The sequence below is a fragment of the Rhinatrema bivittatum genome, chromosome 9 (assembly GCF_901001135.1).
Source record: "Rhinatrema bivittatum chromosome 9, aRhiBiv1.1, whole genome shotgun sequence".
Taxonomy (NCBI): Eukaryota; Metazoa; Chordata; class Amphibia; order Gymnophiona; family Rhinatrematidae; genus Rhinatrema; species Rhinatrema bivittatum.
In genome coordinates, this window is record NC_042623.1 from 122574609 (window position 1) to 122589530 (window position 14922).

General features: G+C 38.8%; 1 protein-coding gene across 3 annotated transcripts in view; it reads right to left on the reverse strand.

Annotated features, from left to right (window-relative positions):
* The window catches only part of HMGA2 (high mobility group AT-hook 2), a 381404-nt gene extending 368353 nt beyond the window's left edge, over nucleotides 1-13051 (reverse strand). For all 3 annotated transcript variants that reach the window (XM_029616846.1, XM_029616844.1, XM_029616847.1), the window contains exons 1-2: nucleotides 12795-13051; nucleotides 10352-10438 (exon numbers count right to left, since the gene is read on the reverse strand). In XM_029616846.1, coding sequence (XP_029472706.1) covers nucleotides 10352-10438; nucleotides 12795-12902 — 195 coding nt within the window. In that variant the 5' untranslated portion in view covers nucleotides 12903-13051. The remainder of the gene's footprint in view (nucleotides 1-10351; nucleotides 10439-12794) is intronic.
* Nucleotides 13052-14922: the final 1871 nt, after the last annotated feature.

A 14922-nucleotide genomic window follows, 5' to 3' on the forward strand; every position in this document is an offset into this window, starting at 1 on the left:
GTGCACCACTTGGCTTCAGTCTGCCATATGTGGGGTACCACATGCTCAAACTGCAAAGTAAAATTGAATGATGAATGAGGAAGACGTTAATATGATTTGCCACTTTTTCCTGCCGGATGGGGAAAGAAAGGATAGAACAGGATGCATAAGAGAGGGTACCAAGGGAGGAAGGGAGCCTCCCCATAATAAATGAATGCCACCACCCCACCTCCCCATAGTCTTCATGGTGAAGCTGGCCCTGAACTGCTATCACTAAAATGGTCAGAGTTCCCAAAATACACAATCTATATTTATTTATTTACTTACAATTATTTATACACTGCCTTCCGTGTCCAAAATTGCTCAAAGCAATTTACAATAAATCAACATTATTCAAAAGTACAATGCATCAATATAATTTCAAAATACAATAAAAAAAAACACACTAATACAACAGCCATCTTTCCATTAAAAGTCACTTATTCTCTTCAGTGCAGATCTTATTCTACTGCATCATTATCCTCCATTTACACAACTGTCAGGAGCAGCCAGGTCTTAAGTTTTTTCCTGAAAGCCAGTAGGTTAGATTCTGACCTCATTTCCAATGGAAGACTGGTCCCACAATTATGAACATTGTGGAGAAAGTCCTGCTTTTCAACTATACCTAATAGATTGCCTGTATTGAAGGAACCTGTAGAAAGTTAGCCTGGCTCTCATATTTTCCAATGGATTGTACCAGCTCAATCTGCTATTAAAATAGGGAGGACATTTCCCCTGTAAAACCTTAAATGCCACCCCCCCCAAAAAAATAAAAATCTTGTGGTTGCAGTGTTGTTCCTTTTGAATTATCCAATTTAGGACCATTAACCTATGAAGTTTTACTGCCACACAGTTGCCTCTGTCAAACCCTCACCTCCCCTCTCTTTACTAAAATGTAATGGCATAGGGGAACAATCCAAAGCCTATCTAACCCTGTACTATTTAAACTCAGTGTAAGTGGGCTGTCTCTTCAGTGGCCCAATGAAGGAAACATGAGCTCTTAAAAACTAGGCCCAGCAGTTAGTCTAATAAAAAAAAACGGTATCACCTGCAACTTATCTGACCCTTCTTTCTAAAAAAAAGTGATTGACCTGTAAAATGACCAAGTGCAAGAGACAGACACATTTCAAAACTAAACGACTAAGAGAATGTTGGTTCCCGCCCTCCTCATTCTGTTCTTGACAGTCCGCAAACCTCAGAAAACGTGGTGTTGAGTAGAGGGTATTTAAATGGGAGCCCTGTGTTTAGAGAGCACGTCACCGGCTGTAAAAATTAAACGGAGGAAGGGAAAGCAATTTTTTTTAAAGCAGGAGAGCTCAGAAAAGAGTTTCCTTTCTCTGGAGACACAGCTATGCTTAAAAACTGTTTTCTGTTCCAGAATAAAGGATCTATCACTGCAGTGTAGGAAACGGGCAACCGGTTTGTGAATGATGAGGGAAAGACAAAAGGCTCTCCTTCTCCCCCCCCCCTCCACACCACCCCAGCAAACTGCAAGCAGCAGTGGTCACAACTTTGGGAAAGAGCAGGAAGAGATGTTTTAAGATGCAGCAATACAGCTCAAAGCTGAACACTGGGCTGCCATGTTAAAACATTTGCTGCTGTCTTTCAAACCCTCTCCCAGAAACATACTACATGAACAGAGCCAGGATAATTAGCAAGCTATAACGACATCAAACCATTTTGGTAGTTCACTTATCTTATTTCTTGTTACTTTGCGATACATTTACATAGGTTCTACAGTTTCATAGAAATGCTGCAACAATTTTCACAGTGAAACATGTTTTTGATCCCTATCTGTAATGGAATTTACCTCTCAAGTATCCAAGCTGCCACACCCTAGCACCCCCAGTTTCAGTATCTTTGCAGTTTAGTCTTCAAAGGACAGACAAACTTTAACCTTTCAAATAGATATTTCTTAAACCAAGACTCTTAAGTTTAGGTGCTGCTCAAGCCATACTTTAAATATTTTAAAAAGTGAAAAATAGATCAGAGATGTTCCAAATTACCTGACGTTACTCTAATTCAGGTAACAGTGAACAAGTATTCTCTGTTTCTCTCTCCCAGGTCATGAGCGTATTCTATTATTCAAGGCAACAAGAACCTGCCTTATGAAAAGGAGCAGTTGGATTATACCTCTGTTGAAGCACTATGTGTGAGTTGTATTAGAACAGGCCACTTACCATCACGTGACCTAACATGAGACGTAAAGGTTTTACTCAATGTAACAAAAAGATTACAGTCAAAAGCTGAACACTAAGTGGAGGCAGTGTGAGGGACACTGTCACATGTCACAGACGCACAAAGTGGCCGAATCAGCACAAGTTTGAAACTTAGGAGAGTAGCACCAATCGTCAAAGCCTCAACTTGTCAAACATGTATGACTTTTCTAGTGTAAAGTATACAAAGTATCGGCTAGATAATGTTTAGGTTCAGTGTATTTTCTAAGTAAACAGGCTAGGTTTTTAGGATTTCCATGAACTGAAAGTTTATGCCACCCAAGCATTCAGGTGGCAATTAACAGTCTCACTGCATCTGTAGTTCAGAAACACTTTTAAGAGAACCTGTGGATTTGCTGATGATCCAGACTTTCAGACCAGGAAGATATTTACAAAGGCTAAAGCTAGGAATAGTATGAGAATCACAGTGTTTGTAAGCCTGAACCCCCTTCTTCCCTCCCTCATTATCACCTGGGCACAAGGGTGTGTATATTGTTGAGCAGAAACTGAAACTCTACAGTTGAAGGCAATTAACAAGACAAGAGGAGCTTAAATAATTTAAAAGATATAAAGTGTTCTTTGGGAATCTATTGTCCAGCAGGAACCCAAATGCAACTGAATACAAATCTTGTAAACTTTATCTGTAATGCAAAATGATCTGGTGAGACCTCAAGATAAAATGTGTCAGCAGCATTGGTCAGCTGAAGTAACTGATAACTTGTGTCTTGTGTTCTTAAAGATTCCTTTGGTCTGCCTTAGTCAAACGTACAGGCACACCAAGTGTTCAAGTGAAAAAAACCCAACAAACAACCCTCTTAGCTAGTTAAAAATACAATTTTGAAAAAAATATGAACTACCCCTAAAGTAGTGAAGTATGCATGAACTTTTGCAGGGTTAATGCTGCAAATACTTAGGTCAATTTTAAAAGTGTTGCTCGTACAAAAATGCATACATACATGAGTATGTGAGCCGCACTCAAGTAATGCGGATTTAAAAAATGCGTGAAGTTCATGCGTATATACCGGTGCGCAAGTCAAAAATAAGAGGGAAGGGGCAGGGCACAGGCATTCCGGGGTGGAGCCAACAGTCATGCCTGTAACTCCATATTGTAAAACTGGAGACCGCGGCGTGCGTCAGCTTGTTACCCCCATAATTTAACTGCTGTTCCAGATGAGGAGCAAGTCTGTAGATCTCGAGTTTTAGGGCTTACAGGACAGGATGAGGGGTCTGAGTCAACTGCAGGGCATGCAGGATGAAAAACCAGAGGGTCTGGAAGACCTTGCTATTAACTGGGCAAACTGGTGGGCTAATTGGAAAAAAACTCTGTTTTCCCTTGTGCGAGCATGTGTTAAAATCCATCTACATATGCGCGTAAAAACCCGCAAAGTCCCAGAAAAGATACGCGGAGTACGTTTTCTAGAGCAATCTCTTAAGATTAGGCACATATTTATGCGCATGAGGTGTATTTTTAAACAGACGTGTACAAATGTGCGCACAATTTAAAACTACAGCATACCTCCTACTCGCGTGCCAATATGTGAGTAGGTGGGCGCACGCAAGCTCGTTTTAAAATTAGCCTGACAATTTTATCCTAAAGGCCATGTCATATTTTCCTATTAATCATTGACAATAGGATTTTGGCAGTTTCCTAATTATAATAGTTTATTGCATTCATAAAACAAACAAACAATCTCATGCTATCCTCCAACAGGTATCATCTTTTAAGAGCTGGACTCAATAAACCTTTTCAAATTAGAATGTTTCCTATTCAGTAGTTGTAGGTTTTAGTAACTAAATATGAGACAAAGAGAAATTAAGAATATTTCCATAAACTAACAAACCCAAAACAAGCCATTGACATAAAGAATAAATCCATAAATGTGGACTCTAATAGGTTTCTACCAACAGCTCTCAACAAATTTTAGCAATAGATTATTTTACAGTATCAAATGAGAATCTTAAATTATGCCTTCAATTGGCTTTTAATTAAGAGGCAGCTCTCATAAGAAATACATTCAGTACCAAAAATTAATATTCACTCTTGAGTTAAGTGAATTTTGTGTGTGCTCATATCAGAAATAAAAATCCAAAGCAAGGAATTTATCAATTATATAACATTTCAAGAAAGAAAATGTACATATATAATCAGCCTAATAAAATCAGAGACAGCCTTCGCCAGTCCTGAAGAACCACAAATACCCCTGGTTTTCAAGATATCCACAATGACAATAGATCTGTATGCAAAAATTTGCATGCATTGTGGGTATCCAGCACATCAGGACTGTTTGTGGCTCCTGAAGACCTAAAGTGGCCACCTCTGAATGCTGAGAGGGCAATACACAGAAAGCTAGCAAGTGGACAAAAGTGAGTCAGAAAACTTGTCCTGGATATTCAGCCAGATAAATATTCCACTGTATATATTCCTCTAAAGTTATCCGGTTTCCATTAGCCAGATAATGTTCAAATCTAACTGGTTATGTCTGAGTGTTATCTGGCCACATGTAGCTGGATAACTTGCTATTTGTTCAACTATATTCAAAATATAGCCTAACAGGCTACAAAATAAAACATTAAAAAATATATATATATATACACATATACATATATTGTATAAACTTTGGAGTCTTCGGGCCTGATCACCCAGCACCCCCCCCCCCCCCCCAAAAAAAAAACCATTTAAAAATAAGTGTGGGTGTAGCACCCAATTTCTCTCACCCCCCCATACCACCAAATTTTTACAAAAGCAATGAGTGCTCACACCTTGAGGCCAATCATCCCACCCATTCCCTGACATTTTCCTGAAAATCAGGAGTCCTTCCTGCCCCCCTCCCCTCCCAAATACCTGCAACCTTTATTCCACCATCCCTACCCAGCCCAAACCTCTGAAACCCCAGCTGAGAGCAGAGTAATGTCTTATTCGCTCCTGGATGCTTTTAGTATCACTCGGACAGCAATTGTATGCTGTGAGACCAACATGGGAAGCAGCTGGAGCAGGCAAGACAATACCATGCTCCTGACTGGGGTTTTTGGGATCCGGGGGAGAGGAAGGGGGCAAGGGTGGAATACAGATTGTAAATGGGTGGTGGGACAGTAAAGGCTCATGATTTTCAGAAAAATGTCTGGGAAAGAACGGGGCCATCTGGCCAATCTTACAGGCTGATACAGTACAGTGCGCTCCAACGGAGCGCAGTGTTAGCCTGCTATTGAACATGCGTTTTCCCTTACCCCTTATTCAGTAAGGGGAGGAAAATGCGCATCCAACCCGCGGCACCTAATAGGGCCCTCCTCATGCAAATGCATGTTGAGGGCCCTATTAGGTATGCGCGCGGGATACAGAAAGTAAAATGTGCAGCCAAGCCGCACATTTTACTTTCAGAAATTAGCGCCAACCCAAAGGTCGGCACTAATTTCTTCCAGCGCCGGGAAAGTGCACAGAAAAGTAGTAAAAACTGCTTTTCTGTGCACCCTCCGACTTAATATCATGGCGATATTAAGTCGGAGGTCCCGAAAAGTAAAAAAAGTAAAAAAATATATATATATATTTGAATTCGGCCCGCGGCTGTCGGGCCGAAAACCGGACGCTCAATTTTGCCGGCGTCCGGTTTCCGAGCCCGTGGCTGTCAGCGGGCTCGAGAACCGACGCTGGCAAAATTGAGCGTCAGCTGTCAAACCCGCTAACAGCCGCCGCTCCTGTCTAAAAGGAGGCGCTAGGGACGCGCTAGTGTCCCTAGCACCTCTTTTTCCCCGTGTCACCTAATTTAAATACAGAATCGCGCGCACTGGCAAAGGGCCGGTGCGCACGCCGGGAGAGCAGGCGTTCGTCCGCTCTCCCGTGGATTTTACTGAATCTGCCTGTTAGTGTGCCTGCTTCCCCTGCCTTTTTTTTTTGGTAGGTTGAGAGGATTGAGGATGCTATCCCCACAATTATTTTAAAGTGTTTTCTGAGGTAGGAGGATCAAGTCTGAAAGCCCCAAAGTTTTTTGGGTTTTTTTGTTTTGTTTTTTTAATTTTATTTTGTAGCCATTTAAGCAGCTTTATTTTGAGGTAGTCCTAGTCATCCAGCTAACTTAGGGGGTCATTTAAAAAAGTGCTATAGGGGTTTCTTTTGCATGATAGGTATTTATATCTCTATGGGAGGCCCACCTAGTAACTCGAGGTGAGGTTTAGGTAGTAGTGTTGGGGTTAGGGGCCACTTTGACATTCAAAGTGAGACATACGAACAGAACAGTGCTCTCTTGTGAAGATTTGATGTCCTTCGGAGTGAGGAAACTCACCCAAAGATGAGATTTGTGCAATGTTCTCTCAACCTAGCTTGATGTTTCCCAGGTAAAGTCCATCAAGCTAGGTTGAGAGAACATTGCACAAATCTCATCTTTGGGTGAGTTTCCTCATCAAATCTTCACAAGAGAGCACTGTTCTGTTCGTATGTCTCACTTTGAATGTCAAAGTGGCCCCTAACCCCTACACTAATGCCTAAACCTCACCTCGAATTACTAGGCGGGCCTCTCATAGAGATATAAATTCCTATCTAGTGTGAAGGCATTATGGCTAGAGTCAGTCTCTCTCTCTCTCTCTGGCACTTATCACAAAGTGTGGTAAGATACCACTTCACATAGGTATTAGTGCAAATTGTGATAAACTGCCCATTATGATAAAACACTTCCCTTTTCCTATCACATGTGATATTTAGTGCATTTTGATAAATCCAGGCCTTAGCTGGATACCACTGCATATCAGCTAAGTAAGCCAGGTAACTTTACTCCACCCAGCTAAAACTTGGCCAGTCAGTGTGGGAATACATTTAAACCCCTGAGTTTGGGACTTAACCAGGTAAATCTTTTGCATATTGACCTCTTAATGTTTATATGTTCATCTGGAGGTGCACGCTTTATCATCATTGTAAAGTAGCCAAATTCATCTCTTGTTAAAGAAAGAAGATATTTGTACATCTATTTATAAGGAGAAAGATTAATCCAGGAGTATAGATGCCAGACTAGTCTAATTCTAAACAATGGACTACAAGTGATAAGTACATCTATTTACATGTTATTTATATTTAAATTAAACTATCTTTAAAAAAATGATTTTTTTATAAAGTAATAAAGAAGAAATCAAGTACATAATATATGTGTGTTCTAAGACACACAAACGCACATTAAACAATAATGGTGAGTCAGTTTCAAGTACTTTAGGGCATTTGACCTGAAATTAGGGTAAGTACTACATTAAAAGCTATTATTAGCAATCCAATTGGTCTTGCAATATCCGGAATTCATTGTCAAGTTTACCCCTTGCTAATTTGTTACCAAAGTTTATTTTCAAATGCCTCACGGATAGTTTACTAAGTCCTAGCATGAGTTAGGCAAGCAAAAGCAAAACAAAACACCATATACCAAGAATTTCAAATACACACATTAATCATGGTCATGTGGCCTAATTTGTTTTTGCCCACAGACACAGAATGGTAGAAATGCTTTATTAAATCCAACCCTTAGTTCATAGTGAGGTTCAGTTTATTTTTTTTAAGACTAACTTTTTAAGGGTATCACAAAACAAATCCCTGATGCTCACAGGAATATTTTTAGCTGCTGCTAGTTTGTGTAATACATTTTTAATTAGGATATGTAATGGTTTGCAAGAGAACACCAGATCAATTAATCATAAGTGCCTTCTCATGTCTGCTCTGAGGTTTCTAGTGCTGCACATTTATCTTACATGCTGTGAACACTATACTACATTCCAATGAGCTCACTTTGAAAAGCACAAGCCACACACGGCTCTTCTGAAATTCCAGCAATTTTCAATTTCAGAGTATAGCAACCAAATACACATAGGTAGACTTAAGAAAAATTTAATAGTTTGAGATCCAGAAAAGGGGCCAGACTAAGACATAATCAGAAAATACAGTTTGGGTTTGTTTTTGTTTTGTTTTGTTTTTTAAATAATGAAGCAAACCTTCCTATTCACATGTAATATCACACTAAAGTTCATAACAGAATTCTGTAAAATAATAGTTGTGTAGTGAGAAAGGCATGGGAAAGTGAAATTTCACAAGATGAGGCAAGCAATTTTCCAACTTCAAACTTTAGTGAAAGAAAAGTTAAATCTTTGTGTTAAAATATTATAATTAGCTCAATCACTCTTTGCATAAACCCATTAGCTTTTTCTTCTATATTTAGAAGATGCATGTAGATTTAACTCAGGTTCCTATACAGCCAGTCAGGTTTTCAGGATATCCATAATGAATATGCATAATATTAATTTGCATGCTATGGAGGCAGTGCATGCAAATTTATCCTGAAAACCTGACTGGCTGGGGGGGGGGTCCTCCTGACTCAGAACATTTAGGTAGTTTTATTTTAAATTCTGTAAACTGCCAACCTAAAAATCAAACTTATAATTAGGAAAATCACAATGAGTATAATGGTAAATGTTTTTCTTTACCAATTAACTTGGCTGACAGGCATAGAAAACAAGATTCTAAGTTTCCTCAGAAGCCTTAATGGATTTTTAAAATCTAAAAAGGCCAATGAATCTGCCCAGGTTTGTTAATGGAAATTGCATTGTTTTGTCTTGATAGAAGTTGAGAAAAAAATATACAAACCTCGTTGGGAAAATTCAACACTATAAAACAAAATTTCTCTTTCCCAATTTATAAGTTTATTTTTAAAGTCAACAGCCTAAATTCAAATTTTGCTTATGCCATATGTAATACTTTTGTCTTTTAAACAAACATTTAGTTGTCATTTGCAGAGCATTTTCAATGCATTTTGTAATCATTTTAGCACCAAGAAACAACCTGCATCTACTTCAGATAGAAGATTAATTACACATTTCCAGTGTGACAAGAGTAATTAGAGAACTTGGAGACAATCTGAAAAATAAAGCTTTTACCAACTTTTACTAGGCTTATTGGCCATGGTAACTATATCTATTCTAGTCCAAACACTAAGCAGCAGTTTTAATACCACACAGTATTTCAATGTTTTTTGACATTTCAAACAGTTCAGATAAAGACAGACATGAGCCCAGATACCCTCTAAATAATGTAGTATCTATTACTAGCTGTTATAGGAAGTATAACATTGAAAGCTTCCACTCAAACTTGGACAGTACCTACATGCACAAACCAGGCCACTTAAAAAAAAAAAAAAAATTAACCACGGTTTGATGAGACCACATCACCACCCAACACACAGTATCACATATCTAAGAATAAGAAACAGACTGCAACTGCAGTTCATCCCAAATTTACAACCATATGGAATTTTGTATACACATGCAAATTAAAAGTGTGAAATCTGCTGTTCCATTTGCTACTGAATTATGAAGTCTGTACTTTTTTTGTTGTTTTTTTTCCCATAATTTAGCATTCATCAGTTGCATTACATATAACTTAACTTTTTATTTTGACAGCATTGGCTTTCTAATGGCGAGAACAGACAAATTAAAACAAAATAAACTTGAAAGATAACACAACTTCTGAACATTGTAAATACAGGCTTCTTAGATTATATCCCAAAGCACTATCTAAATACTACAACCAACCACCAGCAAGTGAATCATCAGTATCATTCAGGAAAAAAACACTGTATGAATCACCAACAGAATAAACAGTTTTTAGACAAGTCAGCTTAGTAAAGTACTATGGCTCACAATTTTACCATTTTAAAGATTTTAACTTGAACACATACATCTCTATCAACACATAATTCAATTTACTGCCAATAAAAACAGTACACAAAGCAAGGAGGTTTAATAGTTATATTTGGGTTGAACAAGTAATGTAATTAACTGCAGGAAATGAACTTTTATTTCTTTGAGTGGAGACATATAGGAACAACAAAGCAAAGCATTAAAATATAATTTAGTGTCTAACCCTAATGAGAACAAAGCAATAATATACCTAAACAAACATCTTCACACTATAAAGTTTGCTGTTAACAAAGTCAAATTAGCTTTATGTGCTATGTACAAAGTCTGCCTGCTCCAAATATTGCCTAGACCTAGAAATGCAAATTTCAAGAAATGTGTGGATGCCCTTATTAAAAATAGTACAGATACTGCAGAATGAAGGACTAACTGTTGACAGTGAGCTCATTTTCTGCTAATCTCACCTTTTGAGCTGCTTTGGAAGGACTCTTGTTTTTGCTTCCTTTCGGTCTTCCTCTGGGTCTTTTAGGGGAAGGCTCTCCAGTTGGCTCCTACAGAGACAAAAGAACATGCTACTATGGAAATAATTTTATAGTTAAAAACAGTTTTGTCTCTTAAATCTAACTTCAGCACGAAACAGAAGCTCCACCAAAGTACGAGCTGCTAGTATAAAACTAGCTTCAATGTGCAACAAAGGAAGAAACAGTAAAGAACCCATGGCAAAACTGCACTTAGAAACTACACTACTGCAACTATAACAATAAAAATAATCAAATTCATGTTTTCTTGTTCTAAAACAGGATTTAAAAAGCATAACTTTTTCTCCTGCTCCTGAAAGCAAAATTTAAATTCAATACAATATTTAAATCACATTATGCCATAGGTACACAGCAAGTCAGAACATTTTAAAACCCAGAACAGTTAACATAGCCTGAATGGTAAAAAGGATTACTAATGGCACTCATTGGTTGCTTCCGGTCACGATGTTGTACATTAAACTATAAATTTAACCCAGACTGAAATGCCTCTTGTAAAAAGTGTTTTTAAACAGTGTACTTTTTTTTTTAACTGTATTAGCATCCATTAAAGAAAAAATATGAAAAAACCCCTCAGGAACTATCTCGTTTAACTATAGAGAAATATTATGACACACTCTTAGCAAGTTTCTCTTTGATAGTAAATGATTCAGTCAGTGAAAAAAAAAGGATATGAATGACTAAGAGTTCTGCTTCCAAATATTTATTTATCCAGTGAATCATCAATAGTAGAAAACTCCCCTGCTTCTAAATATTGAACATTTCATTCAGATTACAGGATGTGGTGGAACTTGTTTTCAGTACAGTTTGTTAACTTGAACTAGTTTAAAAAACCTGGATCCTTTCAATGTGTAAGCCCTTAAACTAAAGTACAGAGACCTGGGAAAGCCCTGGAGGGACAGCTAACTGCATTGATCATTTCCAAACCTGCAGTTTAGTTCGCCTGGATAAATACATTACATAGCCATATATTTAGAAGCAAACCCTTCAGTATGGTAGATTTTTTTAAGTTAGCATCCGAAACGTTCTTATATAATAGGCAACAGGTTGCTGAAGAGCACATAAGCAATGGTTTTAGAGGGTTTTGGCTGGGACGCAGCCTTCCGAAATCGCCGAGTTTGAGCCTGTGCCTAAGGTCAGAGCGGGAAACCGTGGGCTTTCGCATCGTGGAGGGATTTTTTTTCCAGAGGTGTTCTATGGGGTTTCTGACAAACCTCACGAATTATTTTCCGGAGCCGGCTTAATCTAGGCTTTAGGTCAGTTTCCATATCCTTAAACATATTTTGGAATCGTGAATTCGATTGTGTTTTGTTTGAGGGAGTGCTTGAAGGATCAAATAGCAGATTCTGTGTTTATAATCCTGAAGAGCACAATTTGAACTCGTTTAATGCGTCTTCCAATTTTTAATTAGTTTAACGGCGTGGAACACGTTTTAAGCAAATCTAGAGGATTTTATTTTTTTTTTACTTTTTTTTTTTTTTGTGCAGTTTGGTGTTCCTAAACTGTCCAAATTAATTGGTTACACACTGCACCGACATCACTTCATAGACGTGAAATGTAAAACAAAGATCAGGATTCCCATGATCTTTGCACAGTCCTACACTAGGACGGCTGTTTACATGTTTACAATGCTGCACTTGTCAGATATGACCAACCTACACCAGGCTTCAAGTCCAACAGGACAAAGAATTGAGAAACGTGTTCCTTAACAAAATCCATAAAAGCGATGAGATCCCAACACAGAAACTAGCACAAGATAACCGCTAATGGAGTAAAGGGGCAGGCAGTAAATGAAAACAAACCCCAGCAAAGCCAGAATTCTGTATATTGCGTAAAATATATTGTAGCAAAAAAAAAAAAAAAACAACAACAACCCTTTCCCACGCTCTGCAAAACTTGGGTTTAGAAGTGGTTTGCTACCCTCCAGCTACACCATAATCTACTAAGAGAAAATCACGCTCGGTTACCCCCAGAAGGAGCAGGAATCCCTGGGCAAACAGCGAGCCCAGAGAGGAGCAGAACCGAGTCCGCTCTCCTCTCCCTCGCAATTTCAAACTCAGCTCAGAATTTCCAAGCGAGCGCTGGTTGGTCAAGGCGAGTTGCTCCCTGCTACTCATTCACAATGTCGAACCTGGCAAGTGTAGCACAATAGCCAAAGCGCGAGGAGCTCTTGGCTTCAACAAAAGAACATTATATTTCCCTCGATTCCGGTTCAGATCTCGGGGGGGCTAATTCTAAGTGTCAGAGAATGTGATGCGACAGCACAACCATGTGCGTCTCTGTAGGAATATATACGCGCGCGTGTGTGTGTACAATGCTCTCTGCCTCTGTCTGACCTTTCTGCCTATCTGTCTGCATAGTGAGTACTGACTTGTTGTTGTTTCCTGGGTCTGCCTCGTCCTCTCTTCTGAGGCTCAAGCGTTGCAGGTTGTTCCTGGGAAGTAGAAGGCTGGCCGGCTCCTTCACCTCGTGTACTCATCGTGGCTTCTCCAAAAACCCTTACAACAATCTCCAGCACCTTGAAGAATTCAAAACGAGATCTGCCGCCACACCGGACGTCCTGGTGGTGCCAAGAAGGGGAGGAGATGGATGAAGGAGGAGGAGGGGGATCTCCCTTCTTACTGTGAATAAGGTACTTACAGGCTGCTGCTTCTTTAAGGAGTGAGCTCCTTTATCTGCTGTGTGTTCCCCTTTAAAGGCTATTACAGGGGGCTTTGTTTTGTGTGCCTGTGGGCCCTTCGGATTGCCCTTTTAAGAGGCATGGCCCCTTTAAAAGATCCCTCCCCTCTCAACCATGACCCCATGCTGCTAGGCCGTTGTTATGACGACCAGCTGCCATGTGACCAATGGCCATTTTGTTTAGCTGTGGAACGTGCGTAATTTTATAACTTTAAAAACTTTAATGGTGTCAACGCCATCCAGTAGCGTCTAACTATTATAAAATTAAAGTAGCGTGAGTGGGCATTAAAAGACCTTTCAAACGATTTAAAGCTGGTGGGGGTAACTGTTTGGGATCCTGATTTGATTGTGTCCCATGGACGTCTATGTGAGTTTTATCAGTGCAGTAGTTATCGTCCAGAAATACCTTAGGAAATATTTCACTCCAGACTTCAGTCATCGCTTCCCCAGCAGTGGGGAAGCGGTGAGTTGCAAAGTGGGGTTTTTGTTTTGTTTTGCCACATTTAGAGTTTGCTCCATTCTCACTTTAGGGAAAGAAATTTGTACGATTTACTTACATTGTTCCTCATCTTCAGAACTAACAATAACATGATCATTTGATTAAGAGTAAAATTATAAAAATACATTGGTTGGGAAAGTTTTATTCTATTTAAGAAAATAGTTCAATACACCGACTTTTTTTTTACCCTTTCACAGGATATTAGTGATTTTAAAGGAAATTTAATACATTTGAAATGTAATTAAAAAAAAGAGTGCTGACTAAATTTAGACATTCAATTGCTTTTGGAACGTTTAGAATGCGTTGATTGGCCTTTAAAAAACGTCATCATGTTACATCACTTGTTAAAAGAAAACGTAGAATTTGGAACCTTGTGTTATTTATGGTAATGAACAAAGTAGAATAATTGCTGTGTTGTGCACTTGAATACCTAGGATTAAAGATAAGCAAACCAGTTGTAGACGGTAATGAGCAGAAGCTTTGATAACCAATTGAAAAGAACCTTTGTGGGTATACAAATGGCTGCAAGTTGACAACAGAATCAGCCAAGAAAAGCCTGACAGTATATCAGGGGAGCTGCTGCAGGTACTGAGCAGGATTGTTAGAAGCAGAACTAGCATAGAACTGAAACAGATTGCCATTGTTGATCAGCAATGGGAAGAAATTGCAAGCTGCTTTTTATGGAAGTTATTGAATTAATCTGAGCTAATTAAGAGTACAGGGTTTAATTAACTTTATTAATTTGAATTAACTTTATGGATGTGGAATAAATTCAGTTTGATTCATAGTCTTAATAGTTGCTATATCTGTATAGTAATTAATGTACAATAATTGTATAGTAAGGTTATTAATATTTAGCTACACACGTTAGTTATGAACACAGTATATGAGAGAGTAAAAGACATTTTGGAAATGCAGAATTAGATAGGTTTTGTGGTATTAATGAGTATATGATTATTGCAACTCGCTGCTGATTGGCCTCCCAGCTATCACCACCAAACCACTACAAATGTTGCAGAACTCAGCAGCCAGGATTCTAACCAACTCTAGTAGACGAGATCACATCACACCTATTTTAAAAAACCTACACTGGCTCCCTATTAAATCTAGAATCATTTTCAAAGTACTAACCATAACCCACAAGACCATTCATTCCCAAACTTCGCTAGATCTAAGCGACCCACTTCGTCCTCACGCTTCACTGAGAACTATCAGAACCAGCTACTTAGGCACCTTATATGCACCTCCAGCCAAGTCACTGCTCAAGAAACGAGCATTCTCGACTGCCAGCTCCTCTCACTGGAATACTCTCCCCCCGGAC